This window comes from Myodes glareolus, chromosome 6 (assembly GCF_982192425.1).
Source record: "Myodes glareolus chromosome 6, mMyoGla1.1, whole genome shotgun sequence".
NCBI lineage: Eukaryota > Metazoa > Chordata > Mammalia > Rodentia > Cricetidae > Myodes > Myodes glareolus.
In genome coordinates this window covers 9,521,537-9,547,536 of record NC_142031.1, presented here as the reverse complement: position 1 = coordinate 9,547,536, position 26,000 = coordinate 9,521,537, and the positions used below count along the sequence as shown (strand labels likewise).

Here is a 26,000-nt window from a genome sequence, read left to right as displayed (position 1 = left end):
CCGCATAATAGAAATAGAAGAAATATTGCCAACTCGATTTTATGAGGCTACAAATATCCTGATTCCAAAATCACACAAAGAATCAATCAAGAAAGAGAATTACAGACCAATCTCACTCATGAACATTAATGCAAAAATACTCAAAAAAATACTGGCAAACTGAATCCAAGAATACATCCAAAAAAAAGCATCCACCATGATCAAGTTGGCTTCATCACAGAGATTCAGGGCTGGTTCAAGATATGAAAATCTATCAATATAATCCATTATACAAATAAACTGAAAGAAAAAAAACAATATGATCATTTGATTAGATACTGAAAAAGCATTCAAAAAATCAACACCCCTTCATGATAAAGGTCTTGGAGAGTTCCAGGGATACAAGGAACATATCTAAATATAATAAAAGCAATATACAGCAAGCCAACAGCTAATATCAAATTAAATGGAGAGAAACTAATATCAAGAACAAGACAAGGCTGTCCACTCTCTCCATATCTCTTCAACATAGTTCTTGAAGTGTTAGCAATAGCAATAAGACAACAAAAGGAAATCAAGGGGATTTAAATTGGAAAGGAAGAAGTCAAACTTTTGTTGTTTGCAGATGATATGATAGTTGTACATAAGTAACCCCCCAAAAAAAACTCTATCATAGAACTCCTACAACTGAAACTTTCAGTAATGTGACAGGATACAAGAATAACTCAAAAAAATCAGTAACCCTCCTATATATAAATGATAAAGAAGCTGAGAGGGAAATTAGAGAAACATCACCTTTCACAATAGCCACAAATAACATAAAATATCTTGGGGTAATGCTAACCAAAGAATTGAAAGACCTATTTGACAAGAACTTTAAGTCTTTGAAGAAAGAAATTGAAGAAGATACCAGAAAATGGAAGAGCATCTCCCATACTCTTCAATAGATAGGATCAATATAGTAAAAATGGCTACTCTACCAAAAGTAACTTATAGATTCAATGCAATCCCCATCAAAATCTCAAAACAATTCTTCACAGACCTTGAAAGAACAATAATCAACATTTCATGGAAAAACAAAAACTAAGGATAGCCAAAACAATCCTGTACAATAAAGGAACTTCCAGAGGCATCGCCATCCCTGACATCAAGCTCTATTACAGAGCTACAGTATGAAAACAGCTTGGTATTGGCGTAAAAACAGAGAGGTTGACCAATGGAATCAATCAAAGATCTGCATATTAATCCACACACCTACGAACACCTGATTTTTAACAAAGAAGCTAAAATTATACAATGGAAAAAAGAAAGTATCTTCAACAAATTGTGCTTGCATAATTGGATGTCAACATGTAGAAGAATGAGAATAGATCCATATCTATCCCTATACATAAAAGTCAAGTCCAAGTGTATTAAAGACCTCAATATAAATCTGACCACACTGAACCTGATAGAAGAAAAAGTGGGTAGTAGTCTTCAATACATGGGCACAGGAGACTACTTCCTAAATATAGCCCCATTAGTACAGACACTGAGAGCAACAATAAACAAATGGGACCTCCTGAAACTGAGAAGTTTCTGTAAAGCAAAGGAAACAGTCAATAAGACAAAGCAGCAGACTACTGAATGAGAAAAGATCTTCACCAACTGCACATCAGACAAAGGACTGATCTCCAAAAATATATAAAGAACTCAAAAAATTAGACATTAAAATTCTAAATAACCCAATTAAAAATGGGGTACAGAACTAAACAGAGAATTCTCAACAGAAGAATTTTAAATGGCCAAAAGATACTTAAGGAATGTTCCACATCCTTAGCCATCAGAGAAATGCAAATCTAAACAACTCTGAGATACTACCTTACACCTGTCAGAATGGCTAAGATCAAAAACACCAATGATAGCTTAAACTGGAGAGGATGTGGAGTAAGGGGGAAACTCATCCATTGCTGGTAAGAATGCAAACTTGTACAATCACTTTGGAAATCAGTATGACAGTTTCTCAGAATGTTGTGAATCAACCTACCTCAGGATTCAGCAATACCACTCTTGAGCATATACCCAAAAGATGCTCAATCATACTACAAAGGCACTTGTTCAACTATGTTCATAGCAGCATTATTTGTAATAGCCAGAACCTAGATGCCCCTCAACTGAAGAATGGATAAAGAAAATGTGGCACATTTACACATTAGAGTACTACTCAACAGTAAAATCCAATGGCCTATTGAAACTTGCATGCATAAATATGAAATTAGAAAACACTATCCTGAGTGAGGTAACCCAGACCCAAAATATGAATATGGTATGTACTCACTCATAAGTGGATCCTAGCTATAAACAAAAGCTATTGAACCTATAGTTCATGATCCTAGAGAAGCTAAGTACTAAGGTGAACCCAAAGAGAAAAACATATGAATCCAACTGGGAACTGGAAACAGACAATATTGTCTGACAAAATTGGGAGCATGGGGGTTGGGGAGAAGGAGGGTAGAAGGAGAAGAGGAGGGGAGAAGGGGAGGGTAGAGGAGAGCTTGAGGGAATGGGATGGTCGAGATGGAAGAAGAGCAGAGATAAGAGACAGGGAAGAGATATCTTTATTGAGGGAGCCATTATAGGGTTAGCAGAAACCTAGCTCTAGGGAAATTCCCAGAAATCCACACGGATGACTCCAGCTAAGACCCTAAGCCATAGAGGAGAAAAAGCCCTATCTTGACTTGCCCTGTAGTCAGACTGATGAATAAATATGCCCATAGAACCTTCATCCAGCAACTGACGGAAATAGAGGCAGAGACCTGTATTGGAGCACTTGACTGAGCTCCCAAAGTCCAGTTGAAGAGTTGGAGGAATGATAATATGAGAAAAGAGGTCAAGACCATGATGGGGTCACCCATTGAAACAGTCTACCTGAACAAATGGGAGCTCACCAACTCCAGCCAGACAGGGAAGGAACAAGCATAGGTCCAAACTAGTTCCTCTGAATGTGACTGACAGTTGCATGGCTGGGGAAGACTGAGGAGCCACTGGCAGTGGTACCAGAATTTATCCCTACTGCATGTACTGACTTTTGGGGAACCTATTCTCCTTGGATGGATACCTTGCTCAGCCTAGATATAGTAGGGAGGACTTTACAGCTTCCACAAAGCAATGTGCCAATTAGCTGAGGTCTAAAAACAAAAACGACTTTTTTCAGATATTCCATCGGTAAAGATTTTATTACTGGCCAGGGCTACAAAAAATAATCTGACTTCATAACCCCGAGAAAGAGTTACAAGTTTCCTTTTTAATGACCTAAAGCTACACACAGGACGGAAAATACATTTTAAGATTTAAAATGCTTCTAGTGTCACTGTGGCTTGGAAAGTGTCAATTGAACTAATATTAAAAGGATTTACATTAATTCTGAGTCCAAACTAAAGAATTTACTACACACCAAACAGGGCAATCTCTGAGTACAAATAAGCCTGGCTTCTAGGACTCCAAATCACAAAATATTAGCTTAAAATGTTTATACACTCCAAAGTATAGGATATAATACACAATTTCCTTATTTTTCTTAGACTCCTTAATAGTTTTGTTGTATAACTCCTTCAAAAATCCTTTTTAAGACTTTAAGACTACCTCTCTAGATAGATAACAAAATGGCTGATTCTTTCTTTGCAGCTACAAGTTACAGCCCACCAATCAGGGAGTTGACAAAGGAAAAAATGCTCCTTCCTTGCTCTGTGACAAGTTATTTAAATATATTGCACGTGAGTTGCCAGATGCCTCTGTTTTTGTTATTTAATTTCAGAAATGGAATGGGACCTTCAAATGTGATGCCTGAAAGATTTGTGGGTTGTGGAGGACAAAGAAAGATGGAACTTTAGGAGAAGCACATGTCAGAATAAAGAAGGAATCCATCAGAAAAGTGTATTAGCATCTTTCTTTCCCCAAACCCCGCAGACAGGAAAGTGCACCAACTCCATGGATATCATTCATACCCTCAGCGGCCTAGGAGATGACTCTACTTAGACTGTGATATGAAGAGGTGAGGATGGTCAGAATGAGGCTAAAGTGAATGGCCTGCTGGCCACCTGAATCCAAGACGATTTCAGGGCCTGGGCTGCTGTCCAGGACCACACTTGGTCAGAGGCCCTGAAGCAGCTGAGAGGGCATGAGTTGAGATCTATGGCTCCTGTCATCACTGAGGGCTGTGCAGAGGTCTGCAGTCTAGGCAGCCACTTAGGGCCAGGTTGGCATGTGAAGGCCATGCTTCCCTGGGGGCCATGACAATCTAAGTGGCCTGCACTGCCTGCTGGGGCTACGGTCACATCAAGGCCCAGGCTGCTGCTGAGGACCATGTCTGGGTCTGTGGTCCTATGATAGGGGAGTTCAGCCAATCACATTCTGTTCGTGGGGCATGTTGCCCTAAGGCAAAAGTTTACCTATAAACCTGGTGGGTGAAAGCCCCCCCCCACCCCGCCCTCTCTCTCCCTCCCGAACTAACCTGGATCCAGCGTTCCAGAAGGGTGGGATTCTGTGTAAGTTTTTCCTTCTGTTTTATTAAAGCTGTATCTTTTGTAAGATAGTCTGGGGACTTTTCATTACCAATTGCACTTCGTCTTCAGTCCTACCACAGCCAGGCTATCAATATTGATGTGTGTGGTCCATGTTGCCACCAAAGGCCACACTGTTACCCGGGCTCTTGGTTGCAACCTGTAGTCATGAGGGTGTCCATGATCCACGCTACCACCAGGGCCGTGCTGATCTAAACGGCCTGCCCTGTCATTCAGGGTCATGGTATCATCCAGATCAGTGCTGCTACCCTGCCCATGTCTAGGTTCATGGCTTTACAGCAGCCAGGGTCTGAATTGAGGTTCATGGTCCGTGTTACTGCCAAAGGCCCGTCCAGATGCCCAGAATCTGCTCAACCACCTGGCGCCATGTTTGTGTTCAGGAGCCATGCTACCACAGTGGGATATTGATCTGGGTAGCCTGTGCTGCCACCAGGGTCAGGGTGACACCCAGGCTCAGGCTGTTGCCCAGGGCCCTGTCAAGGTCTAGAGTATTTCTAGAGCTGGGGTCAGTGTTCATGTTAATGGCCTATGTTACCATGGGGTCTTAGGAAACAATCCTGTTGAAATCAGAGAGCTGGGCTGAGCTGTCCCCACCCTACAATGGCCCTGAGATAGGTGATCCTGCCCCTCAGTAGATACTGCAGCAGGAGAAATGGTCCATGGAATCAGGAAAGGCGGCCTCACCGCTCACCACAGGCCTTTACCCCACCTAGGCAGCACACTAGGTCTGACCCTGTTGTCAGGGATGCAGGTGAGCTGCCCCGAGGATGTGAGAACAGCAGGGCTAACCACGCCCCCCCTTGTCTGCCATGTGGTGGCATGGGCGAGGGAAAGATACCCTCCTTCTCCCCACCACCTTTCTACCTCTGGCAGATGAGGAGAGTAGATAGAGTCACAACAGTGGGCGAACTAGCCCTGTCCCTCATCAGCAGGAGCGAACAGGAGGGCAGACACTGTGCCCCTCTGCGGCAGAAAGCTAGAGCTAACCCCATTGTCAGGAAAGCAGGTGAGCCAGCCCTGAGGGCAGGAGAACAGGAGAGCTCACAAACCCCCATTTTCACGCCCCTTGCAGCAATCTAGACAGAAGATCCTGCTCCTAGGCCTGGGCAAGAATGGATCAGTCAGTCTTTGGTGGTGTGAGTGTGGGTGAGTCAGACCCACGGAACTGAGAGCAAGAGAAGTGATCCCACTCCTTGCCTCAGGCTGTGTTGAGTAGGCTGGCCAGGCACTGCTGGAGAGCATACCCAGGTAGGGCCAATGAGAGACAGCTGACAGACTAACAGAATTCAGGCTAAAGGTCGCTTCTGTAGGGAAGGTCGTTGAAAATCCTTTCTCAGAACAGGTAGAAGCAAAGCGAGTGAGGAGTGACCTTGCCCTCAGGAGCAACAGCAAGACAGTTTCAGTATCAGGGATGAGGTCCAAAACATCTTTTCTCAGAATTAATAAGGATTCACCAGTGACCGTGGGCCTGTGTGGCATTTCTTCTACAGAGTCCTGAGTAAGCTTTCAAAACTTTCAAAGACCATTTCTTATGACTACAATATATATTTTACCTATTGAAAGAGTAGAGACTGTGTCTGAATCCAACACATGATATTGGTCGTGTAGGAAGAGGGCACAAATTGGAATTGGCTGAGCAAGAAGCCAAGAGTTCTTTGTTCCCACATTCTCATTTCTTCCTGGATCATGATGGTTTCGGCATCTCCTTTCCCTATAACTAAGTAAAGACCCCAGCTGAAGCATGGGTTTTCCTGGCTCCACGTCACAGAAAGCCCAACTTTAATATCAAATACCCTTTATGTAACCAATAACCGCATTTACAACTTTCCTAGAGCAGGGGAAAGAAAGACACTTCTTATCAAATAAAATGGTGCATCCATGAAAGCCGTCTTCCACATGGCACCAGGTCACAGGGACCCCCTGGTCTTCTAGGCGCTTCTTGTACAATAGCGCATCATCCCTGAGGATGTCATTCTCACAGCTCACCAGCAATGTCCGAGGAAACTGAGAAATGATCTTGTCATCTGCTAGGACAGGTGAAATTTCTACACTCCAAACATGTTGGGTTTCTAGATAGGCAGCCTCATCAAACGGTCCAAAAGACTCCAGTTGTATATCTTGGCTCCAGAACCTTCTGGAGATGTTGTCATAGCTAAGCCATTTCTTGTATTTCTTCCACTTATCCAGAGGTATAATAGCACCTGCCAACATGGCATCTTTCCAAGAGAGATCGATGGCCAGGTATTTACACATGAACATGAATAGCATGTCTCTGGTAAGGAATGGCACATTTTTGCTCTGTTGATGTGATGGTAACTGAAAATTGACAGAATTCACTAGTGGATAAATCAGGACTTGAGCCCGGATTTGGGGTAGACTGGGAATGCTGGTCAAGACCTGCATGACAGTGGCCACAGTCGAACCTCCAATACTCTCTCCACAGAGAACCACCCGGGATGGGTCCACCCCAAAGGATTCCAGGTTCTTCAGGAAGTAGATGGTGGCATTCAGGCAATCATTAAAAATGATAGGATGATGGTAGCTAGGAAGCTTGCGGTACCTGAGGAGGAGGGAGCAAACACAGCAAGCTTCTTTACAAAGAGATCACTGGAGGGCATTTCAATCATCCTCTGCTCTGAAAAGGGGCTAAACCTGACTCTATTCTCAGAGTGATCCTAACAAGTAAACATAGAGACCCTCACTTTTCCTTCATGAACTTGAGGAACCTTGAGGATGATGGAAGTCAGGATGCTCCATCCCACCCACACTGCTTCCCGTATATAAGCACACCACCTACAGAATCCGGCAAGTTCAAAGATGGTGCCTTAGTAAACAGAGCAACCAGCAAAGATCCAGGGAAGGCTACTGGAACTCATCTGGGCTCACCTCTTCCTGGACTCACCTTTCCCTGATGTGTGAGGCACATGGTGAACAGCGCTGAAATTCACCCCTTAACACACTTTAAGTTTATACCAGGGTTTAAGTCCATGCCAAAAGGCATTCATTCTAATGTTTATTTTCCTGTACTTAAGCAAAAGTGTTAGGAGATTAGGCAATTGGACCCCTGAATGGGGAGCTCTTAGACTCCTGCATGAGGCAGCTTTGAGAAAATGACTGTTAGTGTAGCTGTCAGCTGGACTTAGAACAACACAGGTTATTTTGAACACCACACAAACATTAAGGAAGCTACACAATAATTGTGGCCACTTGCCACTAAAACACAACCTTAGCAATTGAAGTTGTAGCCACAGCCAAAAGTTTCAAACAATTTAAAATAGATTTTCCTTGTAATATGAGGCCAGAGAACAGGAATTACCCAGGTTATCTGCCGAGCAGAAGGACTCTGGCTTAGTACAGAAGGGAAAGTGTTTTTCTCATAAAGGCATGCTGACAGCAGGGCACACACTCTTTTCTGATTAGATTATCAAGTTGTTGTGTTAACTTTGTGAGCCAGCTGGAAGACATCTTTTTATGTTGGCCACTGATTCTGGTTTGCAACATTTGGCCCAAAAAACAGCCTTTCACAAGAGGTTATTTCCTAACTGCTTTTGTACGCAGGTTACCAGAAAGAAGTACCAGTGCCAGTCACAGCAGAGGCTGCAGAACCACAGAAGAGCTGAGCCATGGCAGTAGTAGAGCCGCAGGGGACATTGATGCTGATAATGATGATAACTGCCCCCTTGGAAGAAGCCAGAAGCCTTGAGAACAGTGACAGCAGAGTCACAGGGAAAATCCAGTGGCCAACAGGAGCAGAGGTGAAGCTGCAGGAATGGCAGGAAGGGGTAGCAGGGTAGCAATGCTAACAAAAGCACTTGAATCCAACAGCAGACAGTCAGTAAGAGAGACAGAGGCAGCAGTGGTCACAACAGGAGAAACAAAAGCTGGAGAAATAGCGGCTGTCGCTTTACAGAGCCAAGGGTGTTAGACACTCCACGTGAAAAACTGTGAATAAGCCATTGTCAAGACCTGGGGTATGGTGACATCCTACGCCTTTACAGGAGTTGTACATAAAAATATAAAAATAGCACCCCAAGTTCAGGGCCCCTTTCTATAATCTAAAGTCACCCAGATGGTTCCAATAAATACCCTAGCATATATGCATCCCCAATCATCTCGGGACACTTACCCCACCATCAGCACTGCAGAGTCTGACTCTCTGGCCAGGAAGCTGCAAAGGCCATGGTAACAGTCTGCAAGAAAAGACTCAGTATTAAAGCGGCTATGACAAGAACTGAGCTCGTTCCACCCCAGACCCCAGGACAGCAGCTTCCTTGGTGGAGCCAGAGATGACGTCTTCTCTCTGATGTTCAGAGAAGTTCAGTGGCTACATCACATGAAGGGCAGGAAGAAACACAAGAGACAAAACTGGCAAGGGCATCACGGGGTATGGGAGGGGGTACGGTGCAGCCGTGACATGCTCTAAAGTGTGTTTTTGAACCCTGCTGGAGGGAAGAGAAGACTGAAGCTCAAGATGAGAAGTATAGTCAGGACACCATGTTTGGGCTCAGCAGTGAAGGGGAAGAAAGGACTGGATTTTCCCCACCATGTGCCAACCAAGCTGAGGAATGCACATGAATCTAAGAGTGGCGTGAAAAGGCAGAAATGGCCAATGCTATGAGTGGAGAGGAAAGAAAGGACTCACATTCGGCTCCAGCACAGTCCTACTCTGACATGCTGCCCCAGTCTCGACTTAGACCAACATAGACACATTGCTCTATAGGCTGCAACCCACTGACTGGGATGAGCCCCGAAGTCTGCACCCACCCTCTCTTTAAGAAGCTCCAACTTCTACCTCCATTAACTCCTCCTTCCAAGTCCACAGGAGAACATGTGCCAGATTCTGCCTTTGAAGGATATCTTCCTCCCCACCTCGAATGCTCACTTCTTACCCAGGCTTCCAAAGATTGCACCTCCTCCATGGTAGAAGATGACGGCTCGCCGGAGTTTGGGAGACAATTCCTTGGGCTTGAGGAGCCTCACAGGGACGGCTCCAAAATACATGTCCATCACCAACACGTTCGGATCCTTCTTCAGTGGCAATAAACTTTGGACACACTGTAAAAAGCTGGGCAGGGCACAGATTCTCAGGTTCTCTAGTATTTTCCCCTGTAGCGGGTAAAGGACGGAAAGTGAAGCTTAAGAGAGAGCGGTGAGTGAGTAGCCGCTGAAGTCAATTAGCACTGCTCAGGTGTCTTCACCATTCCTCGCCTGCTTACTACAGGTGCAAAGGGACCACGGGGACAAAACTCACTGGATATTTTTTGATGTGGAAGTCCCTTTTGTGTGCTGTGATTACCACTACTGAATAAAGAAACTGCCTTGGGCTGTTGATAGGGCAGGACTTAGGTAGGTGAGGATGATGGAATTGAATGCTGGGAGGAAGAAGGCAGAGTCAGTGAGACACCATGGAGCCGCCAGAGTCAAACATGCCGAATCTCTGCCGGTAGGCCACTGCCATGTGACAATATACAGATTAATAGAAATGGGTTAAATTAATATGAGAGTTATCCAATAAAAAGCTAGAGCTAATGGGCCAAGCAGTGTTTTAATTAATATAATACTATATATTATAGTCTATATAATTAATATATAGTTTCTGTGTGATTATTTCAGGTCAAAGCTAGCCAGGCCACTGGGAATGAACAAGTAGTGGCCCTCCCTGCAACACATTCTTTTCGGATAAGGGAACCTGTTCCAACTTTTCTTCCCACAAGGAATGAGGATGGTGTTGTGATGGAAGTTCCATCAAAACTCACATTCACGTTCCATTGCCAGTGTTAAGAGCTGAGCATTTTAAGTGGCGATGATGTGGTGCCCTCTTGAGTAAATTAAGTCCTTTATGTCTGAGGAGACTGGGCCAAGTGTCTTCATAAGAGGCTCCTGAGAATTGAGGTCATCTAGTTTTACTGCCTCATGAGCACAGGTATGCTTGCCTTTTCTACTAAGGGATGACATGAGGTGGTCCACTGTTGGGACCACTCATGTTCTAGGGCTTACCAAACTCCAAGAATAGGTACAGCCATTCCTCATGGGTCTGAGTTAAAGCAAACTGCATGAGGTGGTCAGAGCAAGCACACAGAGTGAAAAAAAATGGATAAAGGCCCCACAGAGGTGCTTCAGGATGAGAGAGCCAGATAATTGAGACAATCGATAGAATATTTTCATACTATTACAACTTACTAATGCTTATTTTTTTAGTGTTTATTTGTCCCCTGCTTCTCAAAGCCAATCTGTATAGATTTGAAACCATCAATAATGTACCATAAGAAGCATACCCCACAATTACTTCTATACCCCCATGTATTTGTCATGGGATAGTGACCCAGGAGCATGCTTTATTACCCTACCCATTGTCTGTAAAAAGTCAATTGCATAGATAACAGATTGCTAATCTCTTAGTGTTCTACAAATCTAGAATCCACCTAAAAGTAATACAGGTGCACATCAAAAATAGAGAATGGAGGGTGAAAGATCAATTCAACGGGGCACAAGGATTGCTGTGAGATTCCTGGGAGTGATGTGCTCGAGTAAGACATGTATGATACCTGACAAAGTCACTGAGAAAATCCTACAACATCCAGGGTCTGCAAATATAAAAGAGATGCAGGTATTCTTGAACTCTCGGGATAGTGACAGATTTTCACACCCTTCCCTGCCCAAGTCGCCTGCCCACTCTACAACTTGGTAAAGAGAGGGACCATATGGAACTGAGACAAAAAGGCACAAGGGACTTTTAATCCGGCTCAGATCATCTTTTTCTGAAGGCTTAAATAATTGTATGACAGGAAAAACAGCTGTGTGCACTTCCTCCCCACTGGGGACCACAGATGTGGATGGAGCATATGAAAATGTCAATTGACCCAAGAGAGGGCAGTAAGTACACAGCATTGCACCTGTACATTTCAGGGAGGGACGCACATATGACTGCCTGGAAACCACAACAGATTTCCTGCAAGCATTTCCAAGTACACAAATAATAATCGAAGCCACTATCAAGCGTCTCACATGAAGCCTTATCAAAGTGCCAGATAATGCTTTCACCAGCACAGTCCTTCAGACGCCATTACTTCATTTCAGATGAGGACCCTGAGGAACAGAGAACTTTCCCAAGGGGTTCTTGAGGCAGTGTGAACACAGTGGCAATGCTGACGAAACAGCCTAGCCGTGAACTTGTTGCCTTTCTCCTTTGCACCTCCTCCTCAGCTCTCCTTGGAAGGAATCACTGTGAGATATCTGGCAATTACCAGCTTTACAATCAGAATTGTGACATCAAGGCTCCTTCAAATTACCTACCTTTTATGTGGGGCCAAACAATCCTTCACAAATCTGCTGTACTTATTAGCATGTGCTGACCCCTGTCCACAACTTCCAGCCCAGAAAGCCAGCAAAGAACTCCAATATCCATGCACCTATGCTAAAGGACTGGGTGACTCCATTACACAGATGTCATCAAATAGGGCCTGACCTAAAGACAATGTCTAATAAATTAGTCTCTGTCCTCAGGGTCTCAAGTACATGTAAGGAATCACCCAGAGACAGGGACATGGAACAATGTGGGCGGGGGCTGTGGCTGAATGTAGTTTTGGATCTATCAGGCTTTAGTGGGTAGCACCTGTGTCTGAAATTGTTCTCACTGCCTTCAGAAAATAGCGTCACACACAACACTAGAGAGGCACTCTGTAATAAGATCCCTCAATAGACGGGAGTGAGGGATGGCCAGTTTAATGGTAAGGCCAGTCTAAACTACATTGTGAGATCATTTCTCAACGAGAAAAGAAGAAGAAAAAACGAAGTGGAAGAGGAGAGAAAAGAAGGAAGGAAGGAAAAGAGATGGGGATGGTGAGAGGCAGGAGACAAGAAACTTCCCCCAACTTCGTCTTATAAGAACCTAGAGAAAGAAGAGAGGGGAATGAGAAGAGAAAGGTAAGCTTCAAAGAGAACCCCCAACCCATGGTGGGGCCCAAGAGAAAACTCACCAAAGATATGAGGTACTGCACAAAACAGTGCATAAACCATAGCTTGGCCGGATACTTCAGGGTGGACGGAAATTTTGAAGTCGGGAAGTTCTGGATAACAACCCAGACAAAGACTCCCAGTAAGAACGTGGGCAACCCTGCTAGCAGCAGCAGCCACAGCACAGCCATGACCCGGGTGCTACAGTGCCCCCCAGGAGCTGTTATCCTAGGGAACTTGCTTCAGAACTTCAGTGACAAGCACCTGATCCTGCTTTACAGGCTGCTGTCTCCGCCCTCTCCTTCCAGGATGACTGGCAAAATGACCTGTTTCTTAGCACTCCACACAAGCCAGCCAATGAGAGGTAAACAAGTCTGCTCCAGAGATAAGGAGAGAGAGAGAGAGAGAGAGAGAGAGAGAGAGAGAGAGAGAGAGAGAGAGACTGAGGAATCTATCCTACCCACCAAGAAGAAGCTGAGAACGGAGGACAGAGTAAGAGAGTGAGAGCAAGGAAAGAGACATCTTGATAGAGGGAGCCATTATGTGGTTAGCAAGAAACCTGGCACTAGGGAAATTCCCAGGAATCCACAAGGATGACCCCAGTTAAGAATCTAAGCAATAGTGAAGAGGGTGCCTTAACTGCTCTTCCTCTGTAAGCAGATTGATGACTACCTTAATTGTCATCATAGGACTTTCATCCAGTAACTATTGGAAGCAGATGCAGAAATTCAGAGCTAAGCACTGGGTCAAGCTTCTGGGGTCCAGTCATAAAGAGGGAGTGCTGTAGGAAATCCTACAGCCAGTAGCCTTTAAGTTACCTGCCCACTGGGGCATGGCCTCTTATACTATTTATGCCGATGTAAAGCATGCATCTGGCCTCTTTTCCGGCTGTGGGATTCAGTTGCTGTTCTCCATTCCAACAGAGGATTTTGATTTGTGAGTCCACCCCTAAATAAATAACCATCTATTGTTCTCAATTCTGAGCTATGGTGGGATTTTTTTTTTAAGCGTCCTTCTTCAAGGGAGGAGTGATAATATTAGCAAATGTGCCAAGACCATGATGGGGAAACCCACAGAAATGGCTGTCCCAAGCTAGTGGGAACTCACTCTCTCTCTCTCTGGACTGACAACTGGGTAACCTACATAGGATCAAATTAGGCCCTCTGAATGTGGGTGACAGTTGTATAGTTGAGCAGTTTGTGGGGCCACTGGCCGTTGAACCAGTATTTATCCCTAGTACATGAACAGGATTTTTGGAACCCAATCCCTATGGAGGATACCTTGCTCAGTGTAGATAGAGAGGTGAGGGCCTTAGTCCTACCTCAAATGATGTGACAGTCTTTGTTGACACCCCAATTTACCCTCTCTGAGAAAACGATGGGTAGTGAGTGGGGTGGGTTGAAGGTGAGGGGAGCAGGATGAGGGGAGAGAGAGGAAATGGGGATTGATAAGTAAAAATTTTAAAAGATTGTTTAAAATAAAAATGTCATGTTAATTTTAAAAATGAAGTAAAATTTAAAACAGAGTTTTTATTTCTGAAACAGTAAGGCTTCCTATGGATGTTTCCCATGACTAGTCTTACACCTTACCCATTACCATGAAGTGGTTGGTCCATTTGAAAGAACAGAAGGGCACACCAAAGAATCAATTGTAGTAGCAGCTGTCCGATTACACCCTCAACAGAGGAGGTTCTTGCTCTTGCCATGCACAGTGTATGCAGCCACAGAGGCTCTTAGATTAACCCATTTCCTTGAGTTGAGGGAGTGAACTGTTTAAAAAGGGGAGCACACCAACCCTAAGGGTCTGGCTCTAGTGTCCATGCCTCATTGTAGAGATCTGGGTATGGACCAGCTTTGACAAGTAGACCACACAAACTCCTTGGCTATCCAGAAAGCCACCACAGTACCCTCCCAAACAAGTTGCCAGTCTACTAGAGCCCTGTCCCAAGGTCATAGTCTCCAATTGTTCTCCCTCATTCAAGCAAATCATAACTTTATGTATCTGAATAAGTCCTACATCCTTAATAATTTTGCAAGAGTTTGCATATGGGTGAGGTGTGAAGGAAGGTATTGGTGGAAAATTGCACATGTGTTTGGATGTCAATGGAGGACAAAAGAGGTTCTAACCTCCTGAATCTGGGGTCACAGAGAGTTGTGAGCTGCCTACTGTGGGTTCTGGGAATGAACTTGAGACCTCTGCAATAGTAGTAAGTACTCCAAACTCTAGATTCTTAGATTCTTTTTTAACTCTGCTAGCGGTTGGCCCTGCTTGCTATGGTTTGGATGTTAAATGCCCTCTTACAGCATATTTTTGTAATTTATTTATTCTGTGTGTCTTTTATATCATGTGTCTTGATCTCATTCATTTCCCCAACCCTGTCTCATCTGCGCTCCATCCCTGCACACCCTCCAAATAAAACAAAATTTAAGAGAAAAATGAAAAGGGAAATGGAAAAACCGAGAAAAGCTGAAAATCTCATCGCGGAAGCTGCAGTGATACAGTGAGTGATGCTGTGAACCCCTTTGACCATTATCTTTACCTGCAAGTGTTCATTTCAAAGAGTCACCAGTCTGGTTCACGGCTTCTGGTTTCTACTCCCCTATCAATGCTGGGCCCTTGCTAAGACTCCTTCTGGATATCCTGTTGTTGCCCTGTGTTGTTGAGATCCTGCAGCTTTGGCGCCACAGGTCAGGTTCCTTCATGTGCAGATCATAGATGGGGTGGATGATGGGGTGGGCCAAATTACATTCTTGGTTCTGGGCCTTGGCAACTGTAGGGTTGGTCCACCAGATGTGAAATGAGGACAACTCTCCATTGCTTACAACTGCAGGGCCACATCAGTACTAACAGGATTGGCTCTATTGTGCTGCCCGGAGCAGGGGGGTGGGGTGTGCATAAAACACGTATTTTTCATATTGGTCCTCATAACATAGACTGTTTGAATACTGTGGAACCTTCAAGATATATGACCTAAACGACAGAGGTGAGGTAAAAATGGGCCTTTGAAGATTTCGCCTGCATTTGGATCTGGTCCACATTCTCTGCAGCCTTATCTTGAGGGTGTGAGGAACATCGTCCAGATACAGCCACTGCCATGAACTCTAACATGATTTACGATTCACAATGACCTGAAACCCCACTGAAGACATGGGTCAATATAAGTCCTTCCCCCTCGCTCTCTTCTGTCAAGTGTCACAGTAACGCAAAAAGAATATGGAAATTTGGTACAAGAGAAGGGCCGTTGCTATGATTGAACCTGACAAGATGCTCTTAGAACCTTGAAACTAATTTGTAGGATAATTTGGAAGAGTTTGGTGGTACAGGCCAGAGAAACTACAGAATACTGCAAACACAACATGGATAATTCTGCTGGAAGTTGAGACGTGAATGCTGTAGAGCTACTTCAGTTACTGTGATAAAATTTCAGGACCACAAACAACTTAGAGAAGGAAGGTGTTATTCAAGAAAATGTTACTGTAGGGAGATTCCATAATGGTGGGAGGGACATGGCACCAGAAGTCATCGCAAGAAGCTGAGAAATCACATCTTCAGCTACAAGCAGGAAGCAGAGAGCATGAACTATGTAGATGGAAGTTTCTCTCTCGGTCAGTCCTGCAGTCATTCAGTCCCAAAGAAATACACAGTGGCTTATACTAATTGTAAGCTGTTTGGCCTGTTAGCTCAGGCTTGTTATAAACTAGCTCTTACAATTAAAATTAACCCATAATCCTTGTCTGTTTAACCATGTGACTTGGTACATTTAATAACATTCCTTCAGCGAGTCTATGCCAATTCCCTACAAACTCCCTAAACAGCACCACTAATTGGGGACCAAGTACTAAATAACCCAGGCTATGTGTGATGTTTGTCATTCAAACCACCCAAAACACCAAGAGATACATGAATAGTCCATAATGTGACCATGTGCATTCAGGCTAGAACAGGGTTCTATTGGGAACTGTGCCAGAGGCCTCACCAGTACCTCTGCCATGAAGCTAGGCATTCAGGGAACCAAATAAGTCAAAGCCAGCCACCAAAACAGAGACGGGTGTCCTCGCCTAGCCTTGCTGTTTAGAAGTTTAAAGGCTAATGTGGTGAAAACAAGATTACAGATACACAGTAAAGACAGATCGAGATGGAAAAAAATTCTAAAACATGTACAAGGGCTTGGGAGAGAAATGAAATAGGATATAGACAGTCATAATATACAGTTTGAAAATAGTAAAGTTCTTGAAAAGGGAATAAGGCAATATAAAATAAAAATTCTAATTTTCGGATAAATCACCATACTGATATCTAAAGGGGCTGTACCAGCTTGCACTCCCACCAGCAATGGAGGAGTGTTCCTTTTACCCCACAACACCTTTAGCATAAGTTGTCATCAGTGTTTTTGATCTTGGCCATTCTTACATGTGTTAGGATGGAATCTCAGAGTTGTTTTGATTTGCATTTCTCTGATAACTAAGGATGTTGAAAATTTCCTTAAGTGTCTTTTAGCCATTTTAGATTCCTCTGTTGAGAGTTCTCTGTTTAGGTCTGTACTCCATTTTTTATTGGGCTATTTGTTCTTTTGATGACCGATTTCTTGAGTTCTTTGTATATTTTGGAGATCAGACCTCTGTCTGATGTGGGGTTGGTGAAGATCTTTTCCCATTTTGTAGGCTGTCGTTTTGTCTTGTTGACCATATCCTTTGCTTTATAGAAGCTTTTCAGTTTCAGGAGGTCCCACTTATTAATTGTTTCTCTCAGTGTCTGTGCTGCTGGGGTTATACTTAGGAAGTGGTCTCCTGTGCCAATGCATTCAAGTGTACTTCCCACTTTCTCTTCTATGAGATTCAGTGTGTCTGGCTTTATGTTGAGGTTTGTGCATGGTGATAAATATAGATCTATTTTCATTCTTCTACATGTTGATATCCAGTTATGCCAGCATTATTTGTTAAATATGCTTTCCTTTTTTTCCATTTAATATATATCCAAAGAATGCTCAACCATGCCACAAGGATATGTGCTCAACTATGTTCATAGCAGCATTGTTTGTCACAGACAGAACCTGGAAACAAGGTAAATGCTCCTCAACCAAAGAATGGATAAGGAAAATGTGGTACATTTACACAATGGAGTACTACACAGCAGAAAAAAAATAACAACATCTTGAATTAGGCAGGCAAATAAATGGAGCTAGAAAACATCATTTTGAGTGAGGTAATCCAGACCCAGAAAGACAATTATCATATTACCCACTCATATGTGGTTTTTAAACATAAAGCAAAGAAAACCAACTTACAAATCACAATCCCAGAGAACTTAGACAACAATGAGGACTCAAAGAGAGGCATACATGGAACTAATATACATGGGAAGTAGAAAAAGACAAGATCTCCTGAGTAAATTGGGAGCATGGTGGCCTTGGGAGAGGGTTGAAGGGGAAGGAAAAGGCAAGGGGGAAGCAAAGAAAATGCACAGCTCAATAAAAATCAATAATATATATATATATAAAAGCAGTGTAAAGATGAAAATTCTTTACAAGAGAGTCTATATCCTGTATATTATTGTGTTGTTTTTGAATTTCTTGGTTGCTATGACACAGTGGATTATGAAAGCTGATAGATTAAATCAACCTGTATATTTTAAAAATACATTGACTTCAAAATTTAGGACAAAAAGTACATTGCTTTGAGGGAGAAGCTATGCTATTATTTACAAAGGAAATGAGATACCGTGGAATCACTTCTGGTTAAAGATGATCAGATTTAATTAAGGAAGACTCCCTGAAAATCCTGACTTCAGTCATAAGAAAATAAACTTTAAAAAAGACTGTAAAACACGTAATGTATATTTTACTTGTCCAAACATAAAACAAAAAACTCATTCTGGCTAACTTGTGGACAACACAGGAGTCTATAATTGTGTTAATGTAGATATGTACGTTACCTTTAAAAGTGTATGTATTTTCAGAACAAGGGGAGCAGACACAAATGAAAATGAATGACCCAAATGATCCAGCATCTCAGAGTGCTTTTGTTGCAGTTTGTGAGTTCTACATCCAGAACAGCTTCAAGGCTGCTGGCTGAGATGGTTCAGCCTCACAAACTACTCCAACCAAGACCTGACCATTATTCTAAATTTTATCAGGGTCCCTGAAAGATGCCAGGATCCCCAAACAACAGGAAATAATCTAGAGGAAGATGACCACATTCCCAAAAGATGGTATGAATGCTTATTGTCATTTGAGGAGGGCTGATTACGAGTTGTTATTGGCCATAGTAAAAAAAGAAGGTCAAATAAAATTAAATTCAAACATCTATTTCTAAAGGAAAAGGAGGAATATAGAAATGATACAATAAAAGGGCAGATTATTGAAACTACTTTTAAACTAAAAAAATAGAAATGATAGGATAAAAGGGTAGAGTATTTGGCTCCACTTTTAAACAAAAAAATATAAATTATAGAATAAAATGGTAGATTATTGAATCTACTTTTATGCTAATAGCTACTAGTATTAAAATTTTTATTGCTATGGATTTTAGTTTACTGATACAAATTTAAAGTTAATTTTATTATCCTGTATTATGTTTCTACCCTTGTTTGAGATATTATGTATGTGCAAATTGTTTAAAATATAGTGCATAATTAAGAAATACAGATTAATAGTCATCTATAAGAGTCAAACTTATAGTCATATTAGTTATGTTTTCAAGGTCATAAACAGATATATTTAGATAGATAGATAGATAGATAGATAGATAGATAGATAGATAGATAGATGATAGAAAGATAGATAGATAGATAGATGATAGAAAGATAGATAGATAGATAGATAGATAGATAGATAGATAGATAGATAGAAAGATAGATGATAGATGGTCTTCAAACACTTCAAGGACCTACAGAATATAGTATTTAAAATGTTTAAATAACATAAGACATTTCATGACAATGAAACACAACTGCTCATGACAGAAACAATTTGTTTCAATGGATGATGATGGGCATTGATGAAATTTCATATGTAGTTTGATTATTTTATGGCAAAAGCTAGCCATTTAGGCAAATAAACTATTCTTTCCTCAATTGCTGAGTACTATGCTGTCCAAACTAGACAAGCAGGACACAAAGAAAAGAGACTGCCAAATGTTTTCAAGACAGGAAGGATAGGACAGTCCTTCTTGGTTCAGAAAAAAAGTCTGTCAGATAAGAAGGATGATCCAATATTTCAGAAAAACATAGGCTGATTGTCCAGGCAGCCAAATGTCCTTGTCATTAGGTAACATTTCACCATTCTGTGGTCTTTGATGGAGTTAAAAAAAATAAATCACTAGATTTAAAGATTTCCTTAGTTATGATAAAAAGCTAAATTAGGTATAAAATGTTAGACTCACAAAAATAAGATAAATAGTATTTTCTCTAAATTTACTAAATACAAATGGACTGGATATTGTGAATCTCACTTATCAGCAATTTTGTTTTATATAATTTTAACTATGTTAAACTTAAAACCTTCTTTTTTAATTAGACAAAAGGGGAAAATCTGTGGAATGATCCTTCTGTATACTGTAAATATGTACTACACTCATTGGTTAATAAAGAGCTATCTGGCTTCTAACTGGACAGGAAGAGGTTGGGTGGAGCAGCCAGACACAGAGAGAATGCTAGGGAGAAGAACATCAGAGCAAGAGCAGATGCAGAGGAAGCAGGGTGTGCAGAAAAGAGGTAATAAGCCATGAGCCATGTGGCAGAGGATATATAAGAAATATGGGTTAATGTAAATATAAGAGTTAGCTAATAGCAAGTCTGACCTACCAGCTAAGCATTTACAATTATAAGTCTTTGTGTGGTTTTTTGGTAGTGCTTCTGGGACAGGAAAACTCCACCTACACTGCACAGACCTGCATAAACCTTCAAAAATTTCATGGGCATTTTTTATGAATACAATATGTATCTTACCTAATGAAAAAGTAGAAACTGTGATTAGATGCAGTACATGGAAGAGAGCACAAATTGGACTTTGTTGAGCAGGAAGTCAAGAGTTCTTTGCTTCCACATCCTCATTTCTTCATGGATCATGGATTGCTAAGCTTCTCCTTTCCCCAAAATATATAACTAAGTAAAGAACCCTTCTGAAGCATAGGTCTTCCTTGCCCCACTCCACAGAAGCCCAAATTTAATATCCAATACCTTTATGTAGCCAATAACAGCATTAACAACTGCCATCTACAACAATTTCATGGAGCAAGGAAAAGAGAAACTCTTCTTGTCAAAATACAATATACACCCATGAAAGCCATCCTTCACATAATACCAGCTCACATGATTCCCCTGTCTTCCAAAAACTTCTTGTAGAGCAATGCATAATCTCAGAGGATGTCATTCTCACAGCTCACCAGCGATGTCTGAGAATATTGAGAAATGATCTAATCATCTGCTAGAACAGGTGAAATTTCTACACTCCAAACATGTTGGGTTTCTAGGTAGGCAGTCTTTCATGAAAGGTACAAGAGACTCTAGTTGTATATCTTGGCTCCAGAACCTTCTGGAGATGTTGTCATATCTGAGCTATTTCCTGTATTTCTTCCACTTGTCCGGAGGTACAAGAGCACCTGTCAACATGGCATCTTTCCAAGAGAGGTAAGTGGCCAGGTATTTACACAGACGTGTAAGGAAAGGCACATTTTTGCTTTGTTGATGTGGTGGTAACTGAACATTGACAAAATTCACTAGTGGATAAATCAGGACTTGAGCCTGGATCTGGGGTAGACTGGGAGTGCTGGTTAAGACTTGCATGACAGTGGTCACAGCCGAACCTCCAATACTCTCTCCACAGAGACCCACCGGGATGGGTCCACCCCATCTAGTTCTTCAAGAAGTAGATGGAAGCATTCAGGCAATCCTAGGAAAGAACAGGATGATGGTAGCCAGGGAGCTTGTGGTACCTAAGGAAGAAAGAGCAAACACAGCAAAATTCTTTACAAAGAGGTCACTGGAGGCCATTTCAATCGTCATCCTCTACTCTCAAAAGGGACCAAACCTGACTCAATCCTCAGAGTGATCCCAACAAGTAAACATGACAACCCTTACTTTTCCTTCATGGACTTGAGGAACCCTGAGGATCACAGAGGTCAGGATGTTCTTTTCCCACCCACACTGCTTCCCATAGATGAACACACCACCTACAGAATCCGGCAAGTTCAAAGACGGTGTCTTAGAAAACAGAGCAACCAGCAAAGATCCAGGGAAGGCTACTGGAACTCATCTGAACCCACCTATTGTGGAACTCACCTTTCCCTGATGTGTGAGGCACATGGTGAGCAATGTTAAAATTCATCCCTTAACACACTTTAAGTTCATACCAGTATTAGTAATAAGGCATTCATTCTAATGTTTCTTTTCCTGTGGTTCAGCCAAAGTGTTAGATTAGGCAATTGGACTCCTTAATAATGAGTTCTGAAACTCCTGCGTGATACAGCTTTGAGAAATTACTGTCAGTCAAGCAGCCAGCTAGCCTTGTAACAACACAGGTTACTTTGAATACCACACAAACATCAAGAAAGCTACACAATAATTGTGACCACTTGCCACTAAAGAACAACTGTATCTCCTTAAGTTACAGACCCAGCCAAAAGTGTTTCAAATAATTTGAAATAGACTTTCCTTGTAATATGAGGCCAGAGAACAGGAATTACCCAGGTTATCTGTCCAGCAGAAGGACTCTGGCCTAGTACAGAGGGGCAATATAATGCTTCTCGTAAACACAACTGTATAGGAAGGTCTGCTGACCCTGGAGCATACGCTTTTCTGATTAGATTGGCAAGTTGTTGGGCTCTTTGTGAGTTAGCTGGAAGGCATCTTCCTATGTTGTCCACTGCCTAGGTTTGCCACACTTGACCCAGTAAACAGCCTCTCACTAGAGGTTATTTCCTAACTGCTTTTGTAGAGCAGACTGAGCAGGTTACCAGAAACAAGTACTGGTGGTGGTGGCAGCAGAGGCTGCAGAACCACAGAAGAGCTGAGCCATGGCAGCGGTAGAGCCACAAGGGCTACTGAAAGTCTGATAATGATGATGACTGACCCTCGGAAGATGGCAGAAGCCTTGAGAACAGTGGTAGCAGAGTCGCAGGGAATATCCAGTGGCCATACAGGAGCAGAGGTCTTAGCCTCAGGAATGGCAGTGAGGGGTAGCAGAGCAGCAGGGCTGGCAAAAGCACTTGAATCCAACAGTAGACAGTCAGTCCGGCACAGTAAGACAAAGGCAGCAGTAGCACAACAGGAGAAACAAATGTAGGAGAAACAGAAACTAGTTTTAAAGGGCCAAGGGTGTTAGACATTCCATATCAAGAACTACAAAGAAGCTATTGTCAAGGCCTGGGGAATTCTCAGCTCCTAGACCTTCAACAGAATATGTACATACAAAACACCCCAAAGTCAGGGCTCCTTTCCATGATCTAAAGTCACCCAGCCCATTCCCAAGCATATATGGTCATCGATTGTCTCAGGCCACCCCACCATCAGCACCACTGAGTCTGTCTTGTGGGCTAGGAATATACCCACGCCATGGTAAACCTCTGCAACAGAAGATACAGTCCAAAGCAGCCATGAAAAGTGTGACACATCCAATTGTAGCCCCAGATACAAAACTTGCTGTAATGGGCATGAGCATCTGTCGCCATGCCTCTGAAGTGACCATGGCCAACACTGCCATGCAAAACCATGTATTACTCCTATCTCCTGAATATGGCTTCAGTGGACCTTAAGTCTCACTTTTGACATCATTAAATTTTCTAGTAGGGCCAAATGAAGACCTGGAAGATGTGCTGTCGGAGCCTATAGAAGTGGATCCCCTCCACCTTGACTAACAGTCAGAGGCTTCAGGCATATTATTGTTCCTTCAAGGTTATTTTTTTTTGACCGTGCCAAGGAGACTTTATTTCGAAAGGATTTTGCAATAAACAGAATGAAAAGAGGCTCCAAATGGCTGTCTATTCTTCTCCCTCATCCTCATCCTCATAGGAGTCGATGCCTACTTCCTCATAATCCTTTTCCAGGGCAGCCATATCCTCTCGAGCCTCAGAGAACTCACCCTCCTCCATGCCCTCACCCACGTACCAGTGTACAAAAGCTCTCTTGGCATACATCAAGTCAAACTTGTGGTCCAGGCGGGCCCAGGCCTCAGCAATGGCAGTTGTGTTGCTCAACATGCACACTGCACGCTGCACCTTGGCCAGGTCACCCCCAGGCACCACAGTAGGTGGCTGGTAGTTGATACCAACCTTGAAACCTGTGTGGCACCAGTTCACAAACTGGATGCTGCGCTTGGTCTTGATGGCAGCGATAGCAGCGTTCACATCCTTGGGTACCACATCTCCGCGGTACAGCAGGCAGCAGGCCATGTACTTGCCATGCCGAGGGTCACACTTCACCATCTGGTTGGCAGGCTCAAAGCAGGCATTGGTGATCTCTGCCACTGACAGCTGCTCATGGTAGGCCTTCTCTGCAGAAATGATGGGTGCATAGGTGGCCAGGGGGAAGTGGATTCGAGGGTAGGGTACCAGGTTGGTCTGGAACTCTGTCAGGTCCACATTGAGGGCCCCATCAAAGCGCAAGGAAGCTGTGATGGAGGAGACAATTTGGCTGATGAGACGGTTGAGGTTGGTATAGGTTGGACGCTCGATATCCAGGTTACGGCGGCAGATGTCATAGATAGCCTCGTTGTCCACCATGAAGGCACAGTCTGAGTGCTCCAAGGTGGTATGGGTGGTCAGGATGGAGTTATAGGGCTCTACCACAGCTGTGGACACTTGTGGAGCTGGGTAGATGGAGAACTCCAGTTTGGATTTCTTGCCATAGTCAACAGAAAGTCGCTCCATCAGCAGGGAGGTGAAGCCAGAGCCGGTGCCCCCTCCAAAACTGTGAAATACGAGGAAGCCCTGAAGTCCTGTGCACTGATCAGACAGTTTGCGGATCCGGTCCAGCACTGGGTCGATAATTTCCTTGCCAATGGTGTAGTGACCACGGGCATAGTTGTTGGCTGCATCTTCTTTCCCAGTGATAAGCTGCTCTGGATGGAAGAGCTGGCGGTATGGGCCATTTCGGATCTCATCAATTACAGTCGGTTCCAGATCCACAAAGACTGCCCGAGGCACATGTTTTCTGGCTCCAGTTTCACAGAAGAAGGTGGTGAAGGAATCGTCCCCTCCACCAATGGTCTTATCGCTGGGCATCTGCCCATCAGGCTGAATCCCATGCTCCAGACAGTAGAGCTCCCAGCAGGCATTGCCCATCTGGACACCTGCCTGCCCCACATGGACTGAAATGCACTCACGCATGATGAGTCTGGGTTGTGCGTCTCACGTAGAGTCGGGGTCACGGGTCTCGGTGAGATCTCTTCCTTCAAGGTTATTGACAAGAGGTTTGACTTAAGGAGCAGCTACTAACAGGACCTAGGATGTGATTACTTGCTATTTTGGGTATTAAAATGGTAATTGCTTTGTTTGGCCCTTGATTGTGTCATGGTAAAGAAGTCTTGCCTTCTCCCCCCGTTTTGGGTTCGGGTATTTAAAGATATTGAGAAATAAATATAGGCAAACTCAGTATTCACTACACCTACCCTGGAATGGACAAACCCACTGAGGTAACCAGAGTCACCGCCCTACTGGTGAGGTTTCTCTTTCTTCTCTCCTGGTGGGCTCTCCATGAACCTCTTTCTTGGACTGCTTGCCAAACTAGACAACTGCTTTGAAATCCAGTCAGGCTTTTATTGTTCTACATAGCAACAATAACCCTCACATCTTCATAATCATTTTTCTGCAGATTTGATAAGACAATTTGGAATTCTTCAAGGGAGGAATTAGCTAAAAGAGAGAGATTTCCACACATTAAAAAATGGGAAACACCTTTACAATGGAGGGATTTGCATTCCTTACAAAGACTGACATAAGCAGTAAATAGAATGACACCAAATTCAGAAGTTAGACAAATAATAATATAATTTTGAAAATGTCAGTTTTGGACCTCTGAAGGAGTAGACTGGAGCCAGAGACCTTTGCAGGACCAACCTGTTGCAGTGGGGAGGCTGATTGTTTGTCCTGGCCGCCTGGCTAGCTTAGCCCCAAAATAACCACACAGAAACTGTATTAATTAAAACACTGCTTGGCCCATTAGCTCTAGCTTCTTGTTAGCTAACTCTTATTTTAATTTAACCCATTTCTATTAATCTATATATCACCATGTGGCAGTGGTGTCCCGCACCTTCAGCCAGCCACTAATCCCCCATGTGAGGACTGTGGTAAGTGCCAATGTAAGGAGTGCACCCACCCAAGGCCCCTGCCACTGGATCTGTGACAAGCCTTGCTTAGCCCAGAACGTTATTGACAATGTGACTTGTGTGTGCTGTGTGAAAGGTCTCTTTTATCACTGCTCCAACGATGACGATGTTGCCTTGCAGCTCCAAGCTCCAGATAGAGCCAGCTGTGCTGGAGGCTCAGGCCAGAGAAGGGAGTCCTTGAGCACAGCCTA

The 26,000-nt window shown here is 43.2% G+C and overlaps 1 protein-coding gene and 2 pseudogenes across 1 annotated transcript; all 3 read right to left on the bottom strand.

The window, feature by feature from the left end:
* Positions 1 to 6,063: 6,063 nt before the first annotated feature.
* Positions 6,064 to 12,788, bottom strand: LOC125389287 (arylacetamide deacetylase-like 4). Its single transcript, XM_048417768.3, has 4 exons — positions 12,515 to 12,788; positions 9,428 to 9,644; positions 8,665 to 8,728; positions 6,064 to 7,098 (listed from the first exon to the last, which is right to left on the bottom strand). The coding sequence occupies exons 1-4, from the start codon at positions 12,680 to 12,682 to the stop codon at positions 6,324 to 6,326; spliced, it is 1,224 nt and encodes a 407-aa protein (XP_048273725.3). The 5' UTR covers positions 12,683 to 12,788; the 3' UTR covers positions 6,064 to 6,323.
* A 6,564-nt stretch (positions 12,789 to 19,352) lies between these two features.
* Positions 19,353 to 23,041, bottom strand: LOC125389295 (arylacetamide deacetylase-like 4; annotated as a pseudogene).
* Positions 23,042 to 23,379: 338 nt separating this feature from the next.
* LOC148121601 (tubulin alpha-4A chain pseudogene) lies at positions 23,380 to 24,863 on the bottom strand (annotated as a pseudogene).
* Positions 24,864 to 26,000: the final 1,137 nt, after the last annotated feature.

Bases quoted from the DNA above. Each gene is read 5' to 3' on its own strand.
- LOC125389287 (XM_048417768.3), bottom strand. From the start codon at position 12,682: ATGGCTGTGCTGTGGCTGCTGCTGCTAGCAGGGTTGCCCACGTTCTTA. The intron at 8,729-9,427 runs GTAAGAAGTGAG...CTTTTCTTGCAG, and splicing joins TGCAATCTTTGGAAGCCTGG to ACTGTTACCATGGCCTTTGC. The intron at 7,099-8,664 runs GTAAGTGTCCCG...CCTCCTCCTCAG, and splicing joins TCTGCAGTGCTGATGGTGGG to GTACCGCAAGCTTCCTAGCT.